The sequence below is a fragment of the Schistocerca serialis genome, chromosome 4 (genome assembly GCF_023864345.2).
Source record: "Schistocerca serialis cubense isolate TAMUIC-IGC-003099 chromosome 4, iqSchSeri2.2, whole genome shotgun sequence".
Taxonomy (NCBI): Eukaryota; Metazoa; Arthropoda; class Insecta; order Orthoptera; family Acrididae; genus Schistocerca; species Schistocerca serialis.
The window spans coordinates 845,240,743-845,265,233 of record NC_064641.1 but is presented as its reverse complement, the minus strand read 5'-3'; the positions used below and the strand labels follow the sequence as shown (position 1 = coordinate 845,265,233).

The following is a 24,491-nucleotide window of genomic DNA, read 5'->3' as shown; positions in this document are numbered from 1 at the left end:
AACAGCAAGAGTAGAAAGCTGTCTCGCAGGCGAAACTTAGTTAAACGAGTACATATTCAGATAGGGATCATACGTATGGTTCTGCTGCATGAGAAACAAATGATGTCACCAGGATGCGGACGCTTGCAGCGCCTGCAGTTTAAGGCGCTCAGGCGGAGCCCGCACACCCGGCAACTCTCCAAAATTGTCACACCCCACGAGGAAGCGGATATCGTCCCCCCAATGTCGACCATATGCAACAACGCGCGGCGGCTCTATGAGAAAGTGGATGCCCTGCGGGACACTGTCATCCCCTGGCGGGACCAGCCGCCATTCCACGCCCAATACCCTCCCACCCCATCCGCCCACGTTAGGCAAAATTCCTCTGCCCGACTCATGCAGCACTGTCACCGTCAGAGGGTGGCACGGGACCACAAGCCCCACCGCCAGAGGCCATAATCATTCGCTATCCGCACGGTGGTCTATTTGCGGATTATCTGTAATATAGAAGCTTTTCCAGAAGATTAAACTTAATAGATAAACATTTCATGTGCTTGTCCTGAGGTGCTCGGGAAATTAACGGTTAAAAGTAATACATAAGCATGTGCTCTCCTTCCGCCGTGTTGCTTGAAATTGAAGTTCACGTCTTCGCCTGCTGTATAAATTTGGTGTAACAGATAATCTGAGTAATAAACAGATAAATCTATAACAGTTTCGTCTGCTATCAGAGTTCTTCAGGTAACTTTCACTGCTGACACAGTAGCTTTGATTCTCCGTTGATGCAAGCGTTCACAGACTATGTTCTCATATGATGAAATTTTACCATGCGCGGTGTGGGTATAAAATAACGGAAATGAAGCTGTCACTGAGAAAGTATGAATGCGCCAAAAAGAAGAACGATCAATAGCTGTGAACTGTGAAGCCTTCTCAGCCGAAAGTAGCACATCTAGTGTCCGTAGACAAATCAACGTGACTTCGTCCTTCGTTTGTGTATGAGCTGTTATTTTGTTTTACCGGAAAAACGATAAGCAACGAATTGTCTTGAAGTTTCACGTGAAACTTGGAAAAGCTGCTTCTGAAACCTGTCTTTTACTAGAAAAAGTGTGACTCACGCCCTGGACGCCCTTCAACATAGAAAACAGATGAAAATATCGACAAAGTAGGTAATCTGATTTGATCCGACCGTCGGTTGAGTATTAGTACGATTTTGATGAAACTGTAGTAATTGGAAAAGAGTGTTTAAGACAATGTTATATAACCGTTTAACATGAGAAACCAGTGCCGAAAATTCTCACGTTCGAACAAAAAGAAGCTCGTGAAAACGCTTTTACTGACATTTTTAATACCGTTGATAATGATGTTAAATTCTTGGAAGGAATGGTCACATGCGACGAATCGTGGGTTTTTCCCCTGTGATCCAGAAACTAAGCGCCAGTCCGTGTGCTGGAATGGTCCAACTTCACCGAGGGCCAACACAACTCGAATGAGCAAATTGAGTTTCAAAGCGATGATTATTGTTTATTCGATTATATTGGAATTGTGTGTCTTCACTGGGTAACTTTTTCACCAAAAATCTCGAAAAATTCCTGAACAATTTATTTCAGATTTTTACACAATGCTCCTGTATCATTCGGAAGAACATAGGCTATATATTTTTTTTAAAATGACAACCAACAAGTTTTCTGTTAAAACCGACTACGAGGAAAAAAATTCTGTGCTGTGCTATTAAACTGCGGTTTTCATTTCTTTCTCACAGTCTACATCTACATGGACACTCTGCAAATCACATTTAAATGCCTGGCAGAGGGTTCATCGAACCACCTTCTCAGTTCCCTATTATTCCAATCTCGTATAGCGCACGAAAAGAACGAACACCTATATCTTTCCGTACGAGCTCTGATTTCCCCTATTTTATCGTGGTGATCGTTTCTCAGATTCTACTTAAAAACTACGTACATTTTGTCTGAAACATATGTTTTGATTCTTGGTAGTTGGAGCTGTAATTCAAGAAAATCCATGTTCTCATTTTTGCTTGGAAAATGGTTACGGATAAATAAAAAATACTTATTTACTTCGTAAATTTTGATTCGCTAAAACTAAAATTCTCCCTCTCTCCCAATAGGGTGGGGTTTGAGAGAGAAGAATTAGAGTTTTACAAATGTTGACCCAAATAGTAATTTCTTCCTCAGAATCCGATAAGTTTTGTTTGCTTCGTGGTCATGATGCCACACAACTTTTAATTATCAAACAGGTCATCTGACTACCTAACTAACTAAGCAAACATCCTACTTACTAACGAGTGAATTCATTAACTAACAGAGTAAACAAAGTAAAAGACTAACTAGGCTGCGTTCACACTGCCGGCCGGGTCGAGCCGAGCCTGGCCGGGCCGCCGCGCCGCCCGCTTCGATATCAAACACATGGTTTTGAATTGCGGTGTTCACACTGGCGGCCGGGCCGCGCCGACACGGCGTGAGCCTCCCGGAGCCGAGCCGGCGACATCCCGAGTGTTTAATATTGCCGGCGCGAGCCGACCGCAGGCGCGAGCCTGTGGAGCAGCACTACAGCTTCTGCAGTACACGCATGACACGTCTCCCTTCTGCTTTCATCACAAGTGTGACTGCACACGTCTTTTATTTTAAGATGTTACCTCACATTTCACAATCGGTGAGGAAAAATTACGTTTATTATAATGATACATGTGAAATTACTTTTATTTCATTTATTTAATCTACCGTATTTACATGCATTTACAACAATAGCTTGCCAGCGATCGCGGCATTGCCGCCACTGAATAGTTCGCATTTACCTGTAAACGGAGACAGATATGAGTGTCACTGTGGGACGGAAATGTGTCCCTACCAGATAACAATGCATTGTAAAGTCATGCTGTGGCACTTTACTGTAAGCTGTTGTCTGTGACATCTTTTTGCGACGTTCTTACTTTAATGAATGCAGAATAGCATATACATGACATTAACTTGTGTCCATCAATTTGGTACCAGAAATTCGGCTAGTATGACAGTAATGATGCAGTTTCCAGATTATGGAACGAAGTAACCAAGGAGTGTGTTTCAGATAGTACGCACAAATATAAATTATTTTCCTTTATAATTTTATTTGTTTTATTTACAGTGAAATGAGATACACAAAAATACAGCAAATAGCTAATTTATTTTTGAAAGGTTTTTTTAATTATTTTAAGTTGCATTTTTAGCGAAATATTCAACAAAAGTGTTCCTGACAGTTTTCGAACGTAATGTGGAATTTCTGTTGAATGTGGCACCAGCTGTCTGCATATCAGCATTTTACAAAACTTTTCAGCTTCAACATTGCATCCTTCCCTGTCAATGACAATATTATGAAGTAGACACATGCACTTGACTATGTGATCAGCTACGTCAATGGATGTTTCAATTTCCTTCCTCAGTAGTCTCCATTTATTGGTCATTATACCAAATGCACATTCAACAACTTTTCTTGTTCTGGAATGCATATCATTGTGTAGAATCTTCTCATTGTCCAAATTTCTGCTAGGAAAAGGTCTTATCAAATTCTCTAATAAGGGGTAAGCTTCATCTCCCAAAATGACGTACGGTAGCTCCTGACACATTCCTTCAAGTCTTGTTGGTGGCGGTAATAACAGCTCCCCATTTGTAAGTTTCTTATATAACATGCTTTCTTTAAACACGCCTGCATCAGACTGTTTACCGTAGGCACCAACATCTACAGCTATAAATTTGTAATTTGCATCAGCAAATGTGTTACTCAAGTGTGGTGTTGGGCGAAGTTTTTACAGTTTTGTTTGCACAGTAGATATTTACTTAGTCCATGTCATTTCACAGTTATACAACAATAAATAATTAAAGAGATATTTTCTTGCACCCTTCAATATTCTTTCAATTAAAATAATGAAATCGAAATGCAAAGACCTGAGAGACAGTTACAGAGAATAACTTGTATAACTTGGCAAAATAAGGTCATGTGATCCAGGGAATAGTATATTAAAATGTAATTCCACTCGGTCTTTGTTCTGTCATATGATTTTCCTAAGTTCCAAGAGCTATGTACAGTTCCTTATCAGTGGAAATAGAACCACTGAGTCAAAGGGCATTATCTCAAAACTCTTCGCCTATCAATCTGTCTATCTTACAAGGTAATGAAAAGAATTCTGTGAGGTCATCAGTGGCTCCACATGATGAACCATAACCACTGCCAAGCGCTTCATCATGAAGAAAAAAGAAGAAAAAAGTTGGAAAATTCTGAAGGAGTGTTTCTGCGATTCTTCGTTGAAGGCACAGCAAGACATTACCCAAAATGACGAAGCTAATTACTTACTAATAATTCTCAGGAGTCCCATAAACTCTCTTCCCCTCAGAGGTAAGCGTTTGTGAAATTTAAAATACAACAGCATGACTACAATTAATTGGAGGTAGTGAATGCTGTACAAAGTGATACACAATTTTTCTTCTGCTGTTGTACTTCTGCGAAAATTTGTGTTCTGTTTCGAAATTTTGTCTTGAATGTTCTGCAGCACATACTGAAATGTATTCCATAACCTCCTAGTTCTTCTGTACTTCAAAACTTGACGAGTTACTGCAGAGTCAAAACAATACCAATAAAAGAGTGAAGACATTGTTCTACACGACAGCACAGACTAGCTAAAGGCGAGCAACTGCTGACTGCAGCTGCGTTTTCTACTGACTTGCTTGTCAGCTGTCGAAGGGTGGGGATTTTTTAAAAATTTATTTATTTGGCCTCCGGCAGCTAACAGCCATTTAGCCAAAGAGTGGGGATTACCTTGACAGTGCAGCGCAGCACGCCAGGGAAGAAAAAAAAAACAATGAAGAACAATGAAACGCACATCTGTGTCGATCTACAGTAGTTTCATTAACTCTCCATTATTTCAGTTTCTGCAGTAAACGTATCACAAATCTCCAGTTTGTTTTTGTGATTAGTTTTACACTAAATTTTATCAGACCTATGTCACTGACACTTCTACCTGTACATGTACTAAACGAAGCTGTAACCGCGCGAACTCCGTGGCTTGCGGACGCGGCACTGACGCCACTGAATAGCTCGCATTACTTGTGACCAGAGACAGATATCAGTGTCATTATCATTTCAAAAACTTTTTTGTACTTTTAGCTACATTTCATTCCCAACAATGTATGGTCTAAAACGGATCTAACAGTAAGCTACCCGCTACATAGCTTTTTCACTGCAAGATTTGTAAATCAAGTTCACAACGTTGACAAATAGCAACATTTCACAATGACTGTTAAGAAATATGGAAAGATAAATGATTCAATACGAAGCTAAGATGTTACGCTACCACGTGTACAAAAGTCAGATTTTTTAGCCGTATACTTTCTTCAAAATCGATTGGGAAGCGTTACGAAAGTAAGAAATCACGCGAAACGAAATGTAGCCTTTTTCCTTTTTTCACGACGTAAGTAACGCTTTTCAGGAAAAAATAAGTTCATAAAACGATGTGGCGAAATCTTATATACCGCTAAGAATTTTTAAAACATGAAAATCGGAGAAGTGGATTTTCCCCATTTCGCCGTCCCGGCTCGGCGCGGCGCGCAATGTGAATGCACTACACGTCGGCCTGAGCTGGCTAGGCACGAGCCGAGCCAGTATGCGTCATCCCGGCCCGGCCCGGCCGGCAGTGTGAACGCAGCCTTAACCCACTCGCTAACTAAAGATGGTGTAATTGCAGCGCAAGCATCTCTTATTCTTTGCATCACGTTTTTGCGAGTGGTAGCCGTTTCCTGATAAGCGATATCTTTTAGATAACCCCATAAGAAAAAAATCTGGCGAGGGAAGGTCAGGCGATCTGGCTGGCCAATTCACAGGACCTGCCCTGCCGATCCAGCGACTATGGTAAAGTCGATCTTGCTATTAATGAATAATGCGCTGGACATCCGTCATGTTGAAACTACATGTTTTGTCGAAGTTCGATGCTCAGGTCCTCTAGTAGATCTGGCAGTTCATTTTCAAGTAGGTTTCGATAGTTGTTGCCGTTCAAATTACCGTCAATAAAATATGGACCGAGCAGTTTATCGCAAGTTATAACAGGCCAAACATTAACTGACCAAGGCCGCTGATGGTTGACTTCTCGAATCCAGTGTGGGTTCTGTTCACTCCAGTAATGCATGTTATGGCGATTAACTTCGCCGTGGTTTGTGAATGTTGCCTCATCGGAGAAAAGTACTCTGGCAAAAAGTTTTGGTTTGTTTGCATCCGCTGAACTGCCCAGTGAAGAAAGGTTAGACGGTTTTGGAAGTCATCACCATGCAGTTCCTGATGCATGGATACGTGGTATGGATGAAATTTGTGGAGCTTCAGGATTTTCCAAACACTCATGTGTGAAATTCCTGATTGCCTTGATATTTCTCTTGTCCTCGCATGTGGATTTTGAGCCACAGCAGCTAGGACAGCCACTTGATTGTTTTCTCCACAAACAGTCGCTGCACGGGTTGTTTTTTTCTGGTTCACACTACCTTCCGCTGTAAATTGTTTAGTAACTCGAACAAAATAGGACCGTGATCGTACTTGGCCAGGAAAACGCTGCGCATATAGCGCGACTGCATCGTCAAAATTTCTCCCACTTTCTCCATAAAAGTACACCATCTCAATTTTTTCTTCCACAGAGAGATCATTCACAATGGCATATGCCACCTATTAATCTCAAGAGAGAAAAGATAAGGAGCGTCGAGAGAGGCAGGGTTAGAATTTTTATGAGCGAGAAGCGGCCCGCTCGGCGTTAATTCAGCCTAGCAGTACTACGGCTCGATGCACGCGGGCGAGAAACAGCCGCGTGTCCTCGCGGCGCGGGGGAGGGGGGGAATTTCAAGTCATCCGACACCCATATCTGTATTTAGTTTCTCAATAAAACTTTTACTTTTCGCGTAAAAAAATAAAAACCAGTTTTAGAACTGCGTACGTTCTCCGCCATACAGTTTCTTTCACGTGATTTTGAGAAAAATATTAGGTAAAACGAAATGAATTTTTCGTATGTTATAGCTAGAAATCTCAGCTTGACAATGAACTAGTTTTCTTTTCATTATTTCTCGTAGTTATTGTGATGCTTCAAAGCAAAGTGCAACACTGCGCATATTTTGAAAAGTTTGCGGTGAAAAATGTAGTCGATAGCCAGTTTGCGTTTGGTGCATTTTGCGGCATATAATGCTACGTAAGAAACATAGCTTAGATATCCAAATTGTTTTTAACGCTGGGAGGAAAGCCGTACCTATTTCCAGTCTCGAGTCTTGTGGCCGCGACGAATTACGACGCACCATACTCGACGCTATGACTGCGCGCTGCACTATTCCGCAGCAGTGCGAGATTGGGAGCGAACCAGTATGGACGTACGCAGAAGAAAGCAGGCAGTGTTTGCTTATTTAGTTTACAAATACATCAAGCAACGCAATAGGAGGATTTGGGTTCACCCGCTCGTTAGTTCACGACTGCTGAAGGGAGCGTTCGTGACACTGTTTACAGATTTACGAGAACATGAAAGTGAATTCTTTAATTATTTACGAATGATTGTACGGTGAAACTGCAGTCATTCATCAAAAGCGTAGACTCTGCGATGAGCTTTTCAGTTTCACCTCAAGAAATGTTGGCTGTGACTCTGAGGTAAGTAGAGAATATTAAAGTATTCACACCATGTTAATTATTTTGAATCAAAAGCTAAAATAAAGTGAACTGGATTATAACTGTAAACGGTGTTCTTATATCAACGATATTCTATTATCGTATTACTGAATGTGGGATTTTACTAATGTATTTTGATATAAAGCATCATAACTAACATCCGTCGATTAGGAGTAATCGAAATATTTTGCATAAATAGTTGTAAAGTAATTAAACAACGTTGTGCAGAAACTTCAATGGAATACAAGAATATGTAAAGGGCAGTCGAACAACAGTCACACATTTCAAAACAAAATATTTTTTAGAAAATTAATAACAAACACACTTAGAAATACCATTCTTTTCTACACTTGTTGAGTATGGATATCAAAAATGTCCACAGAATCCTCACTTTCTATTGTTACAGATGTACTGCTGTAGGACGAAGAGCTAGCCGTTGTGTAGTGGTGTTGCTGGGAACTGGCACGTGCGTGAGTCTGGGTAGGCGAATCACGAGACAACACACTCGCTTGGTTGTTGCAGTGTGCAGAACGGTCAATAGATTGCCTTTGTTGAGGACATTGCGGACCACTAAGTTAGAAAGCCTCGTTAATGTTTCTGAACTTTCGCAATAATTTCATTGTCTCGCATCTAAACTCCAATATAACGTCGAAAGGCAAATGCAGGAACCGGTGACTCAAAAATTAAATTGCCATCATCCGGTGCTTAGAGTGAAGCTGACCGTACTGGAGTATTCGTGAATTTTAATGAAGAATCTACAATTATACTGCGTTGTTTGGAAGCAGGTGCATTATCTAAATTTTTCAAAGGCTCACTCTGTGCAGGTGATGGTGTTTCTGCTGTCAATTCATCCGCAGTTTCACTACCAGCCACTCCATTATCATCGACATTAGTTTGCGTGGGACCTGGATCTACTGTGTTCGCAAGGAACGACAGTTGACGGGCGTATATATACCTTCTAGACGAAATCGCTCATTGCCCTGATTTTGTGCGTTTCCTTTCACATTTAATGAAGGAATTTTTAATACCCTTCCACCTTTTCATGAATTTTGAACCTGTAACATAACACAAACTTTTGTGTAACGGGGTGCTACTAAAGACACATTATTATTATTATTAAGTTAATATTGATCTTTTGCTGGTACCTGGGTAGTGGCTGCAATCTAATTGACCTACATTATCAATACAGAATCGGTCCACAACACTATGTAAAATAGTAAGGAAAGCTTGCAAAGCTGTGTGGGAAGTCTTGCGTGAAGAGTGTATACCAAAATTTACAGAAGAAAGGTGGCTTAAAAATGCCGAGAGATCTGAAAAGCATGCAGACTTCCCGAACTGCTTAGGTGCCTTTGATGGCAAGCACGTAAGAATAGTTAAACCAGATTTCAGTGGTTCTCAGTTCTACAAGTAAAAGAAATTCCATTCTGTAGTTCTGCTCGTGGTTGCAGATGCAAACTCTTTGTTCAACTACGTTGAAGTTGGATCTCGTGGCATAGAATCGGATAGCACTATCTTCGTAAACTCTATGCTGTATAAACTACTAGAGATTGGCCAAGCAAGTCTACCAAAAGGACAACCTCTACCAGGAACTACAGAACCTTCTGTACCCTTTACGATATTGGGGATGAAGAGTTTTCTCTGTTTAATTTCGACATGAGACCATACACCGGAACTTCTCTCTCCTAATAGAAACGCATCTTTAACTATCATTTAAGTCGTGCTCGGAGGTATGTGGAGTGCGCATATGGTATTCTTCCGAATTAATGGCGAATATGTCACAGACCTATCAATGTTAAGCTGAACTTCACTGTTACCATCATCAAATGTTGCTGTGTCTTTCACAACTACTGTCGTTCCAGGGCCTTTGTGATCTGGGTAATGAAGTTCCAACATCCCAAGGAGGAGGTTCACTTAATTCTAGAAGAAATGTTTTCGCTGCTTACTTCATAAACGATGCTGGAAAAGTACAATGGCAAGACAAATGTATTTAAATCTGGTCGGTATCAATCATAGTGAACAGTGAAGCAATGTATTGTCGAATGTGAAAGATGATTTCATTTATGTCACTATTGAAATGTGTGTCATTATGTAGTTTGTGGCTGCAATACAATAAAGCTGAAGTAACGAAATTAATTTAAACTTTCGTTACTAAATGGAGATTTATTCATTGAGATGATGAGCTCTCGCCAGGGAGCACAAAGCATTTGTTGCTTAACGCTGTTTCAAGCTTTGAATGCCCACATTCGAGCAAAAGCGTCACCACTAGAACACACACACGAAATAGTTTAACGATGATACTTACTTATATCACTTTTCTCCCGATGCGGTTTCGCAGCAAAATCCTCACAAACTCTTCACACACTTGAAACCAAACGGCTCTCTTCTTAACACGATCGTGATACTTCTTGCGAGAAGTGTCCCACATATCTGGGTATTTTTTCACCACTTCAATAAACAATTCGACGTCGAAACCGGTTGCATCCATGGCAGGCTGACTGCAGCTGTTGGTGTGGTTGCGAACACGTGTGTGCTGCCCCATACACATGCAACGACTGCCGCTACGCGGCGATCGGCGAGATCGCTGCGACGCAGCTGTGGCTGGCGAGCGCAACTCGCAACTCGCTCGCCGCGATCTCGCTGCTATTTCTCATCACTACCGCCGTAGTGTGCGCCGCTCCATTGCTTCACATGCACTGCTGTAACGCGCGAGAAACTGACGCTGGGATAATAAATCGCTCGTGTGCATCGAACCTAACTCCGCTTCAAACCCGACTGGTAGCGAGCAAATGCCGCGAATGCAGTCACACAAGATAACCAAATATAGCCGGCCAGAGTGGCCGAGCGGTTCTAGGTGCTACAGTCTGGAACCACGCGACCGCTATGGTCGCAGGTTCGAATGCTGCCTCGGGCATGGATGTGTGTGATGTCCTTAGGTTAGTTAGGTTTAAGTAGTTCTAAGTTCTGGGGGACTGATGACCTCAGATGTCAAGTCCCATAGTGCTCAGAGCCATTTTAACCAACTATAAGTCGCCCGAAAGACAATCATTATAAACGATGCATTGCTGTGAGTACCGGGCGTGAGTCGTGCTTCGGTAGCTCAGTTGGTAGAGCACTTGCCCACGAGAGGCAAAGGTCCCGAGTTCGAGTCTCGGTCGGGCACACAGTTTTAATCTGCCAGGAAGTTTCATATCAGCGCACACTCCGCTGCAGAGTGAAAATCTCATTCTGGATGCATTGCTGTCTGAATACTCAGACGGGTAAAAGATACGGTGCGTTTATTACATTAATACTTATAATTTCTAAAGCCAAGTCTTATTACGAGAAAGGGTGAATTTCTCGTCCCTGCGCTACCTATTGGCGGCACTCCGAAACATTATGCCGCTCAGCAGCAAGGGCTCGATAAGAGCATCGATTATCGATCAGGGCTAATCGGGATATCGAATATCGTACATAATTCTAAAAATGTAAACGATGTAACAGCCGCGTTATTCCGAAATAAAATAAAGGTGTGAACAATGTGATGTAAATCAATAAATTTATGAATGTCGTTTTCTACGTTTTTCCACACGAAACTAAAAGACTCAAAGACAAGCGCCCCAGTTGTGAGACTTGTCGACAAACAAGAGTGATTACTCCGAATCTGATAAAAAATTAGGTTTGTGAATCCAATTAGTTTTTTAGTTAATGAGTTCACTCATTAGTAAGCAGGACGTGTGGCTAGTTAGTTAGCTAGTCAGATGATTTGTTTGATAATTAAAAGTTGTGTGGCCTCATGACCACGAAACAAACAAAACTTATCCGAATATGCGGAAAAAATTAATATTTGGGTCAACATTTGTAAAATTCTAATTCCTCTCTCTCACCCTATGGGGAGAGAGTTAGAGTTTTAGTTTTAACGAATCAAAAGTAATAGCAGTGTGCATAACTACAATACTAGGAGAAAGGACGATCTTCACTATTCAAGATTAAATCTAACTTTGGCACAGAAAGGGGTGAATTATACTTTGGTCACTTACCAAATAGTATCAAAAGTCTGACAGATAACCAACAAGTATTTAAGAAGAAATTAAAAGAATTTCTGAATGACAACTCCTTCTACTCCATAGAAGAATTTTTAGATATAAATTAAGAAAAAAAAACAAAAATATTAAAAAAAAAATAAAAATAAAAAATAAAGAAAAACAAAAAAACACAAAAAATAAAGTTGTTATATCAATTTAAGTATGTTGTTAAATTAACCTAATTATGTCATGTATTGAAAAATTCGACTCGTTCCACATCATTACGAAATATCGTATTCATGATCCATGGAACTAGTATTAATCTAATCTAATCTAATCTAATCTACGAAGTAAATAAGTATTTTTTATTTATCCGTAACCATTTTCCACGCAAAAATGAGAACATGGATTTTCTTGAATGACAGTGCCAACTACCAAGAATCAAAAGAAATGTTTAAGACAAAAAGTACGTAGTTTTTTATGTAGAATGTCATTCTGCAATAAAAAATAGGGATCAAAACTAGACATGATTGTCTCAATGGGAATTCCGCGATCGTTCATTAAATAAAATATGGCGTTTCAGTCTTCGATCGCTATTCTTTATTTTGAATTACCGGTTTCGGGCTAGCTGCCCATCTTCAGGTCATATATTGTAGTTACAGAGTAACTTGTCTGTACAGAACAGCTTATGACAGCGAACCGAGTGTTCTGTACGGACAAGTTACTCTGTAACTACAACACATGATCTGAAGATGGGCAGCTAGCCCGAAACCGGTAATTGAAAATAAAGAATAGCGATCGAAGACTGAAACGCCATATTTTATTAAAAATGGGCATTCCCATTTGAAAATTTAAAGTTGCCTCCCGCCCCACCGCCAGGGGGTGGAGGATAAAGAATGGTGGAGGTGGTGAAGGACAAAGAGAGACGTGAGGAGGGGATGAGTAAAGAAGTTGGTTGTGGTGGTGGTGCGGGAGGGGGTAGGGGAGCGGGTGGGGGAGGGGGTGGGGAAGTAGTTAAGGATATATATCCAATTCCCACACATATATTACAACTGCGAAGCTATGCGGGTTCGCTAGTTCATTATAAATTTTACAAATATTTTCATAGCTATCGGTCATATGTTTTCAGAACTATCTGTTTGGGTCAGGAATCCATATAGGCCTAGGATAAATTATTTTAGCTTTGTTAGTGCAATTGGTGTATTATATTAAACATTTACTTTTATTTAAATAATTATTTTCTATTTTATAGTTATGTGTATGTCTGTGTGCGAAATTTCTCAACAGTTTTAAACTTTTCGATGAGATTATGTTATGACTGTGCAAATTGTGACCAGAATCTGACAAGGACCTTGGTATATCTCCGCTGGTCCTTTTAGCTCTCTGACTGGTCAGGGTCCACCAACAGCAGTTACCTGTGAGTGAACAGGAGGACAACAACAAAAAGACGAAAATGGACAATGGAGACTGCACGGGAGGATAAAGAAGTTCCAAAGAATAAGAGCTAAAACCTAAGGCATAGCGAAATCTGAGACCAAACCAACGATTTGTAACGAGAACCATACCAGAGCACAGCGATTGGACAACTGAAGGTAGAGTCGTGCCATAGCTAGCCTTATAGCGCGGCGAGGTGTGCGTACCCTGTGGTGCCTTGAGACCGGCGCTGCAGAGACGATTCTAATGCTCGCAGATGTAGCAGCGTCGCCTAGCGCCCATCATCGAATTCCAAGTATGCCACCTGGAACGCATTCCACCGACACAACATGCCGATCAGCTGATACACTCCTGGAAATGGAAAAAAGAACACATTGACACCGGTGTGTCAGACCCACCATACTTGCTCCGGACACTGCGAGAGGGCTGTACAAGCAATGATCACACGCACGGCACAGCGGACACACCAGGAACCGCGGTGTTGGCCGTCGAATGGCGCTAGCTGCGCAGCATTTGTGCACCGCCGCCGTCAGTGTCAGCCAGTTTGCCGTGGCATACGGAGCTCCATCGCAGTCTTTAACACTGGTAGCATGCCGCGACAGCGTGGACGTGAACCGTATGTGCAGTTGACAGACTTTGAGCGAGGGCGTATTGTGGGCATGCGGGAGGCCGGGTGGACGTACCGCCGAATTGCTCAACACGTGGTGCGTGAGGTCTCCACAGTACATCGATGTTGTCGCCAGTGGTCGGCGGAAGGTGCACGTGCCCGTCGACCTGGGACCGGACCGCAGCGACGCACGGATGCACGCCAAGACTGTAGGATCCTACGCAGTGCCGTAGGGGACCGCACCGCCACTTCCCAGCAAATTAGGGACACTGTTGCTCCTGGGGTATCGGCGAGGACCATTCGCAACCGTCTCGATGAAGCTGGGCTACGGTCCCGCACACCGTTAGGCCGTCTTCCGCTCACGCCCCAACATCGTGCAGCCCGCCCTCAGTGGTATCGCGACAGGCGTGAATGGAGGGACGAATGGAGACGTGTCGTCTTCAGCGATGAGAGTCGCTTCTGCCTTGGTGCCAATGATGGTCGTATGCGTGTTTGGCGCCGTGCAGGTGAGCGCCACAATCAGGACTGCATACGACCTAGGCACACAGGGCCAACACCCGGCAACATGGTGTGGGGAGCGATCTCCTACACTGGCCGTACATCACTGGTGATCGTCGAGGGGACACTGAATAGTGCACGGTACATCCAAACCGTCATCGAACCCATCGTTCTACCATTCCTAGACCGGCAAGGGAACTTGCTGTTCCAACAGGACAATGCACGTCCGCATGTATCCCGTGCCACCCAACGTGCTCTAGAAGGTGTAAGTCAACTACCCTGGCCAGCAAGATCTCCGGATCTGTCCCCCATTGAGCATGTTTGGGACTGGATGAAGCGTCGTCTCACGTGGTCTGCACGTCCAGCACGAACGCTGGTCCAACTGAGGCGCCAGGTGAAAATGGCATGGCAAGCCGTTCCACAGGACTACATCCAGCATCTCTACGATCGTCTCCATGGGAGAATAGCAGCCTGCATTGCTGCGAAAGGTGGATATACACTGTACTAGTGCCGACATTGTGCATGCTCTGTTGCCTGTGTCTATGTGCCTGTGGTTCTGTCAGTGTGATCATGTGATGTATCTGACCCCAGGAATGTGTCAATAAAGTTTCCCCTTCCTGGGACAATGAATTCACGGTGTTCTTATTTCAATTTCCAGCAGTGTATGTCAGGCGTTACCAACCTTTTTGGTCTGTTCCCCACCCGAGTGGGAACTAAGGGTATCAGACAGACAAGACAACGAATTAATATTGCATTGTCATCCGTTTTGAGCTATATTTAAAATTTCAAGCCTCTAGTTCATCGGGAAGTTAGTTTAAAATCAATTGCAAAATTGGTACTGGACAGACAGAGTCTTTACAAATGTTAAAAAGAGACAATGCGCTTTTTCTTTGATGTTAGAAAGAACGTTTGTTGACGAATTCAGTGGTATAACTTGTATGGCACTTGATCAAATACACTACGTGCAAAACCCCGATGCACCACGGAGGAGCTTCATAAATTGAGCAATTCAGTAAAACATTGGTCCAACTCTGGCCTTTATGCAAGCAGTTATTCGGCTTAGCATTGAATGATAGAGTTGTTGGATGTCCTGAGGGATATCGTGCCAAATTCTGTCGTCGGAATCTCGAGGTGGTTGGAGGGCCAGTCTCAACTGTGGACAGGTCCGGCGACCTTGCTAGCGAAAGAAGGGCTTGGCGATTACAAAGCACTAGAAGCTCTCACTGTGTCCGGGCGGGCATTATCTTACTGAAACGTAAGCCCGGGATGGCTTGCCATGAAGGGCAACACCGTGGGGCGTAGAATACCGTCGACGTACCACTGTGTTGTAAGGCTGCCGCGGATGACCAACAAAAGGGGTCCTGCTATGAAAAGAAGTGGTACCCTAGACCATCACTCCTGGTTGTCGGACGGTATAGCAAGTTGGTATCCGACCGATCTCTGGGGTGCCTCCAGACACGTCTTCCCTGGTCATCCGGGCTCAGTTCGAAGTGGGACTCATGACTGAAGACCATTCCAGTCGGAAAGTCCCCGACATCATTGCAGACGGGTTTGTTGATCTACAGAGGTCAATGGTAGTTGGCGCAACGGGCACTGTAAATCCCCTTCCTGTGAGCTGCCCATGGATTGACCTTGTTGTTATCGGAGGACTAGTTGTATGTCGGATAGATGATAATGATGAATCCGGGGCTCTTGAGTACTTTCTTGACGATTGCTCGGGCTTCGAGCTCTGTCGTCTTAGATCGACTATCTTCTTCTTGCAATTGTGTTCGGCCTTGGCTCTCCCATTCCTACCAATATCGTCGAATAGTGGCATCGCACCTATTCAAATGCAGAGCGATTAGCCGATTACTCGAACCGACTTCTCTGAGGCCAGCTACACGTCCTCTTTCGAATGCTGATATCTACGTATATTGTTCATGTGCCGATCTGCCAGGCATACTTACTGTCCGATTGAGTATAAGCAATGAAATTCGCCGTCCGGAGTGGACGAGCGGTTCTAGGCTCTACAGTCTGGAAACGCGCGACCGCTACAGTCGCAGGTTCGAATCCAGCCTCAGGCATGTATGTGTGTGATGTCCTTACGTTAGTTAGGTTTCAGTAGTTCTAAGTTCTAGGGGACTGGTGACCACAGCAGTTAAGTCCCATAGTGCTCAGAGCCATTTGAACCAATGAAATTCGCAGAGACTTTACGTCCTAGTATCGACATTGTCCCCTGTTTACCATCCTTGCCAGCTGCACCGTGAAATTGCGCTGCAGCGTCACACATTCATCCATCGCCAGCAAAAGATTACAGTTTTGCTCTGTGAAAATCTGCTTGCATAGCTCCTTGGTGGTGCGTCATTTTATTTCTTAGAGTGTAGTAAAAAGATAACATCGCGGCAAATCACTGTCCCATCGCTAGGAGAACATGCTCGAAACGTCTGCCCTGCTATATCGAATGTAAGCAAACGCACAGCTCCGTAACTTCAATACGTTTCGTGGATTTACCTCTGCACTTGAAGCGTAACAGTCCGTGATATGCTGCTGTAGCGATCAGAAAACTAGCTCATATAGTTGTTCATACTTTCACAGAGTATGATAGGCGATAAAATGTACACTACTGGCCATTAAAATTAGCTACACGAAGAAGACAAATATATTATACTAGAACTGACATGTGATTACAGTTTCACGCAATTTGGGTGCATAGATCCTGAGAAATCAGTACCCAGAACAACCACCTCTGGCCGTAATAACGGCCTTGATAAGCCTGGACATTGAGTCAAACAGAGGTTGGATCGCGTGTACAGGTACAGCTGCCCATGCAGCTTCAACACGATACCACAGTTCATCAAGAGTAGTGACTGGCGTATTGTGACGAGCCAGTTGCTCCACCACCATTGACCAGACATTTTCAGTTGGTGAGATCTGGAGAATGTGCTGGCCAGGGCAACAGTCGAACATTTTCTGTATCCAGAAAAGCCCGTACAGGACCTGTAACATGCGGTCGTCCATTATCCTGCTGAAACGTAGGGTTTCGCAGGGATCGAATGAACGGTAGAGCCACGGGTCGTAACACATCTGAAATGTAACGTCCACTGTTCAAGGTGCCGTCAATGCGAACAAGAGGTGACCGAGACGTGTAACCAATGGCACCCCATACCATCACGCAGGGTGATACGCCAGTATGAGGACGTACGTTCACCGCGATGTCGCGAAACACGGATGCGATCATCATGATGCTGTAAACAGAACCTAGATTCATCTGAGAAAATGACGTTTTGCCATTCGTGCACCCAGGTTCGTCGTTGAGTACACCATCGCAGGCGCTAATGTCTGTGATACTGTGTCAATGGTAACCGCAGCTATGGTCTCCGAGCTGATAGTCGATGTTGCTGCAAACGTCGTCGAACTATTCGTGCAGATGGTTATTGTCTTGAAAACGTCCCCATCTGTTGACTCAGGGATCGAGACGTGGCTGAACGATCCGTTACTGCCATGCTATAAGATGCCTGACATCTCGACTGCTAGTGATACGAGGCCGTTGGGATCCAGCACGGCGTTCCGTATTACCCTCCTGAACCCACCGATTCCATATTCTGCTAGCAGTCATTGGATCTCGATCAACGCGAGCAGCAATGTCGCAATACCATAAACCGCAATCGCGATAGGCTACAGTTCGACCTTTATAAAAGTCGGAAACGTGATGGTACGCGTTTCTCCTCCTTAGACGAGGCATCACAATAACGTTTCACCAGGCAACGCCGGTGAACTGCTGTTTGTGTATGATGAATCTGTTGGAAACTTTCCTGATGTCAGCACGTTGTAGGTGTCGCCACCGGCGCCAACCTTGTTTGAATGCTCTGAAAAGTTAATCATTTGCATATCACAGCATCTTCTTCCTGTCGGTTAGATTTCGCGTCTGTAGCACGTCATCTTCGTGGTGTAGCAATTTTAATGGCCAGTGGTGTATATCGTTTTCGTTTGTGATGGAAGTGGTCAAAATATTGAAGCAGTGGTTCGTTGGTATGCTAAATCTATCCTGATCCGAGAAAACTGGATATGCTGAGTTCCTTTGTGAAAGCTATCCCCACAAAACCTATTAAGTCACTGCAAATAAGAGCTGGTTCGAACTACCAACACATGTTGGTGAAGCTAGGTGTAGTTTCTAAAGAGAAACCAAACAGACAACTTAAACAACGTGAAGAAAGCTGGTAAAGTAAATACAACTGAAAAGATTGAATAGGAAAATGGTGGATAATTTCAAGCAATTTTGCTTCGCGACGAAAAGTGTCTGTTGAGTCACATCATTGTAATTTTCGTACAGGAGTTGAGAGCCCATTAAAAGCAAACACACACACACACACACACACACACACACACACACACACACACACACACGCACGCACATTATGTTTCAACAGAACTAACTTCTATTATGGTACTTAAAATTTTAAGTTACACTGCACAAAGGGGTTTTTATCCGAAGCAATTCGTTTGATGTAGATGGAGAGCTTGAAATTCTTCTTGAATTCTTGAGGTGTTTCCGTCGGTCTCATATAATTTGCATACAGTATGGACAAAATAATTTGGTCTCTACCTGCACGGGAGGCGCAATAGGAGAGGGGTGAATGGTAATGGGGGGGCTACTGGACAGTTGGGAAGATGTAGTTCGACAACTGAAGCCAAACCAAAGTCATATCTCACATAACTTGAACGACGGGGGGTTCAATAAGTAATTCAATACAGTTTTTCTCAGCCACTTTTGGTTGCAAAAATGCGGAATTTGTTCTGGGACATCGCGGAATATTCCCACTTCAGCTCCTATAGTTTCATAAAGTTCCAAATCTTGGCGGCGCTATACGCAGCGTTCAAAATGGCGTCAGGGCCGGAGGTGCTTTCGAGCAGTGTTGTCATTGAGTTTGTTTTGGCGGAAAATTAGAACACCACGGAAATTCATAGGCTCTTGGAGAATGTCTAAGGAGAGCTGGCAGTAAACAAAAGCATTGAGAGTCGGTAGGCAAGGGTCTGTCATCATCGCAACAATGTCGCGCAAACCTACCTTATCTCCTATGTGCCGGCCGGCCACAGACAGTTGTGACTGCAGCGGTGTTGAAACATGTGGACACTCTCCTCGGAGGCGATCGACGGATGACAGATACCTCACTGCTCAACTGGATGTCTCTGCTGGTAAATACTGACACACTCGTCCACCAGTTGGGGTACTAAAAGGTGTATGCCCACTGGGACCATAAAGAACACTGGAGGACCGTCTGTGCAGAATTGCTTGCACTTTGCGAGGCTAATCGTGACAATTTTTGTCGAACATCGTCAGAGGCGATGAAACATGGGTTTACGTCTTTGAACGGCAGTCAATGGAGTGGCACCGCACCACGGCCCCGCCGAAGAAAAATTACAAAGTCGCACTCTCAGCTTGTAAAGTCATGGTGATTGTTTTCTGGGCTCTGAAGGGGTTATTCTGATTGATGTTCTCCCTCATGGTGCAACGATCAACTCTAACGTGTACTGTGGTACTCTCAGGAAATTGAAGAAACGACTTCGGCGTGTTAGTTGCCATAAAAATGGAAACGGACTACTTCTTCTCCATGACAACGCCAGGCCTCACAGAAGCTTGCACACAAGGGAGAACTCAGAGAACTTCATTGGATTCATTTTCTTCATCCACCATACAGCCCGGACCTTGCCCATTCCGACGTCCATCTGTTTGGCACAATGAAGGATGTACTCTGCGTAAAGCATTAGGTGGATACTGGGGATGGTATTGATTGAAGCACATTGGCTCGGGGACGTCGACCAGTAGAGTGGTAACATAAGGGCGTAGAGGCCCAGCTAGTAAGGTGACGTAAGGCCGCTGGATTGAACGGAGATTATGTTGAAAAATAGGGTTTTGTAGCAAAAGAGTGGGGAATAATATTGTGCACTGGAATCCTGAATAAAACCAACCTCCTTTCAGAAAAAAATGTGTTGCATTACTTATTGAATGCCCCTCGTAAGATACAGCTAGTGAGTCTGCGAATATAGACGTTCAAAGTCAACAGTTTTCACTAGAGTATCGACAAAGAAATAGTCGCTTGGGTATACCTGCTTGAAGGAAGTCCCTCTAACTGAGGGCTCACCTTCCGAGGATGTAATGTTTCCAAGTAGAGAAGGAATTAGCATATTTCATCAAAATATAAGACTCTGAAATTAATGGTATATCAGAGCACTCTTAAATAATTTGACGATTCAGAGGCTTCCTTTACCAGGATACAGATTAGCTGGCTGTTGCTCAAGGAGTTCCTTGCGGGGTGGGAAAGTGGCTATGTATGTAAAAAACATTTCATTTCAGTCCATAGATGTATCACGACACTGCACTGAACAGATATTTGAATGTTGTGCAGCGGCAGTTGAATTTAGTGAAACTAAACTTCTAATTGCTGTTGTTTATAGGTCCCCTAACTCTGACTTCAGAACATTTCTGCTCAAGCTAGAGGGGGTTCTTGATTCACTTTGTAGGAAGTACCAGAAATTAGTTGTATGTGGTGACTTCAATATTAATTTTGTATATGATGGTGTATGAAAAAGGATGTTGGTAGATCTCCTAAATTCATATGATCTGATGCAGTCTGTGATTTTTCCAACTAGGGTGCAGCGGAACAGTAGCACAGCCATAGACAATATTTTTATCCCTTCTTCATTGCTACATGGGCATTCTGTTAGTAAAAGCGTGAATGGCCTTTCAGACCATGATGCACAAATTTTAACATTAAAAGTCTTTTGTACTCAAATCAATGTCATATTCAATTACAAACTATGTAGGAAAGTTAATCTAATGGCAACAGAGAGTTTTTTAAACCTCGTCAAGGAACAAGAGTGGCAGGATGTTTATAGTGCCGATAACATAGATGATAAATACAATGCTTTACTTAACACATTTCTCATGCTCTTTGAGAGTTGCTTTCCATTAGAACGTTCTAAACCGGGTACTAGCAGTAATAGGTAACCTGGGTGGCTGACTAGTGGGATTTATATCAGAAGTAGTCACAATCAAGCTACAGTTGCCCATTTCAAACAGTATTGTAAGGTGATTAAAAATGTTATTTCGAAGGCAAAGAGTATGTGGTATGCAAATAGAATAGCTAATTCACAGGATAAAATTAAATCCATACGGCCAGTTGTGAAGGAAGTGTCTGGTCAGCAGCACAAGGTCGACTGTATAAAGTCAGTTTATAGTAAAAATATTTCTGTTATGACAAATCAGATATATGCACAGTATTTAACAATCATTTTCTGAGCACTGCTGGTGAATTAAATAAAAATTTAATTTCTACAGGTAATCATATAACTCTCTTGGCAAATACCTTTCCGAGATTGATGTCTGAATCACTACTCTGTGATACAGCAAGAGGGAGATTGAGCCAGTAATGAAATCACTGAAGACTAAGGACTCTCATGGTTATGATGGAGTGTCTAGCAGAATATTAAAGTACTGTGCTGCACCTGTTAGCCCTGTACTTAACCATATTTGCACTTTTTCCTTTCGGAGTGGTCAGTTTCCTGAACGATTAAAATACTCAGTAGTTAAGCCGCGGTATAAAAAGGAGGAAAGGGATAATGTAGATAATTTTAGACCTATTTCTATGCCATCAGTGTTTGCAAAAGTTACTGAAAAGGCAGTGTATGTATATCAAACTATTTACTATCAAATGTACAGTTCGGCTTTAAAGCTGTTTAACAACTGAGAATGCTATATTTTCTTTTCTCTGTGAGGTACTGGATGAGCTAAAGAAAAGGCTTCAAACGCTAGGCATATTTCTTGATTCAAGTAAGGAATCAGATTGTGTTGATCACAAAATATTGCTCCAAAAGTTGGACCAATATGATATACAGAGAGTAGCTCACTATTGGGTCACCTCTTACTTTAGCAACAGCGAGCAAAATGTCATTATTTACTATGTTTAGAATGGCTGTGATGTGGAGTGTGAATGGGGTACAGTCAAGGGGGGGGGGGGGTTGCTGCAGGGATTAGTGTTGGGGCCACTTCTGTCCCTTATTTATATAAATGACATTACAATATTTATGTTTGCTTATGACAATAGCTTGGTAGTAAGGGATGTTGTGTGCAACATTGGCTCGGTTTCAAATAGTGCACTTTACGACCTAAGATCATGGCTTGTAGAAAATAAACTAAGGATAAATTACAGTAAGACTCAGTTTTTACAGCTTCTGACACAGAATACAACAAAACCTGACGTTTTAATTTCACAGAATGTACATATGATTAATGGAACTGAACAGTTCAGATTTCTAGGTGTTCAGATAGATAGTAAACTGTCGTCGATAGCCCACGTTCGGGATGTTGTTCAAAGACTTAATGCTGCCATTTTTACTATTGGAACGGTATCTGAAGTTAGTGATCGTTCGACACGTAAATTAGTCTACTTTGCTTATTTTCATTCGCTTATGTTTTATGGTATTATATTTTGGGGTAAATCTTCCCATTCTAAGAGGATATTTTTGGTTCAGAAAGGGGCAATTCGGGCATTAAATGGTGTAAGTTCACGAACCTCTTGTTGACCCCTTTTCACGAGTCTGGATATTTTGACATAGGACTCTCAAATATATATTTATTTGTTACTGTCATTTCTTGTTGACAATATTAGCTAATTCCCAAGAAAACGCAGATTTCATTCATTTAAAACTCGGCAGAAATCAAACCTGCCTTTGGATCGGACTTCCTTAACTCTTGTGCAGAAATGTCTGCAGTATACTGCTGCATCCATTTTCAGTAAGCTACCTCTCGAATTGAAAAATCTTAGCACTAATCCACGCGCTTTCAAATCGAAACTGAAGAGTTTCCTCATGGGTCACTCCTATTCTGTCGAGGAGTTCTTTGAAAAATTAAGCTGATTCTTATTGTATTGTTGACTGCGTTTACTTAAAATTATGGAGTGACTTTTTCGTGTTCGTAAACATTTATTTTTATCTGTTATTACTTTTATGTTGTAATTTCATGTACTGACACGTTCAATGACTTCGGAGATGTGCTCCTCAATTCGGTGCTACGGAACTTGACGTGTAAATAAAATAAATAAATAAAACAATGGATCAAACAAAGCGAAACAAGATCGACAGTGCATTGACAAAAGGTAATGTCATAAAAAAGAGTTAAAACACTGTGTAGCAGACAACGTAGTTTCATATGGTACTCACAACGTAAAATAAAAATAGTGTGTCACTCGGCAATTATAAGTCAGTCTTCTAACAAACTGTTCGTCAGTATTACCTAATTGTAAATTTTCTTCTCCTTCTCCCGTGTATTTCGTAAAGTACTGAATAATTTTCTTTCTTTATTCTCTTTATTTTTGCGGCTGGAATGTTTAGGGGGTCCTGTTACCCTCCCAAGTACATCCTAAAGATTTGTGCTTCCTCGTTTGTGTCCCACTCATAAATTTAATGGTTTTGCAAATGACATCACAGGCACCTATGGTGCAGACTGCATTGCCATCCGGTGTAGCGAAGATATAACAATAATAAAGCTTGAAGCAAGTCAGCAGGCGACCATCCTTCCGCAGCAGAGTGGTGGACTCCCCCAGCGCACGCTGCGAGAACACCTTTCTCCTCAGGGGCCACGTTAATTTGCGCCGGCTCTACCAGGCGGAATAATTTTGTCGTGGCTGGTTGTCCTAAGGATGTGAATAATTCTGAATCGTCCGTACGAGAGCCGTGCTTTGACAGGAACAGCAGGTAGTGGGTGGGCTGCCTGGCGGCGTACTCACCTACGCAGCCAGCTCCGTGCAGAACGAGCAGCGCGGCCCACAGGACCATGCTGCCCCCCCTAGCACCGCCGTCTGCCCATAGGGCGCCTCCTCTGCAACACACAACACACACCACAGAATGAAATGGGGGTGAATTTATTCAAGAAACAATGGCATTAAGTGACAGCAGTACACACTGCTCAGATATTTTGAACCTGCAGTGTAATGGTTATGTTATAAAAATTGAAAAAGTATTCCAGACTGGAGATTCTACGAGTTTTCTTTGGTTAACTGTTTACTGTTCGTTTATACCACCTACGTTATATGAACTACGTAAACTCATATACAAAATATTGTAAAGTTACATTTTATAATGTGAAAATACTATCCATAGAGAAATTATTGGGCAGGTGTATAAGTTCGTAGCGTTTTCCATAAGTTTTATAAAGAAAACACAACACATCACAGATTTAAATAATCAATTATTCAGTCTCCTTCAGTATTTACAACAGCCTGCCAACGCTGGGGTGATGTTTACACTCATGCTCATAAATTAAGGATAATTGC

At 42.6% G+C, this 24,491-nt stretch overlaps 1 protein-coding gene across 1 annotated transcript in view; it reads right to left on the bottom strand.

The window, feature by feature from the left end:
* The window catches only part of LOC126473469 (uncharacterized), a 911,006-nt gene that overhangs the window by 195,621 nt on the left and 690,894 nt on the right, over positions 1 to 24,491 (bottom strand). Inside the window, exon 3 of the mRNA XM_050100543.1 lies at positions 23,946 to 24,037. Coding sequence (XP_049956500.1) covers positions 23,946 to 23,994 — 49 coding nt within the window. The 5' untranslated portion in view covers positions 23,995 to 24,037. The remainder of the gene's footprint in view (positions 1 to 23,945; positions 24,038 to 24,491) is intronic.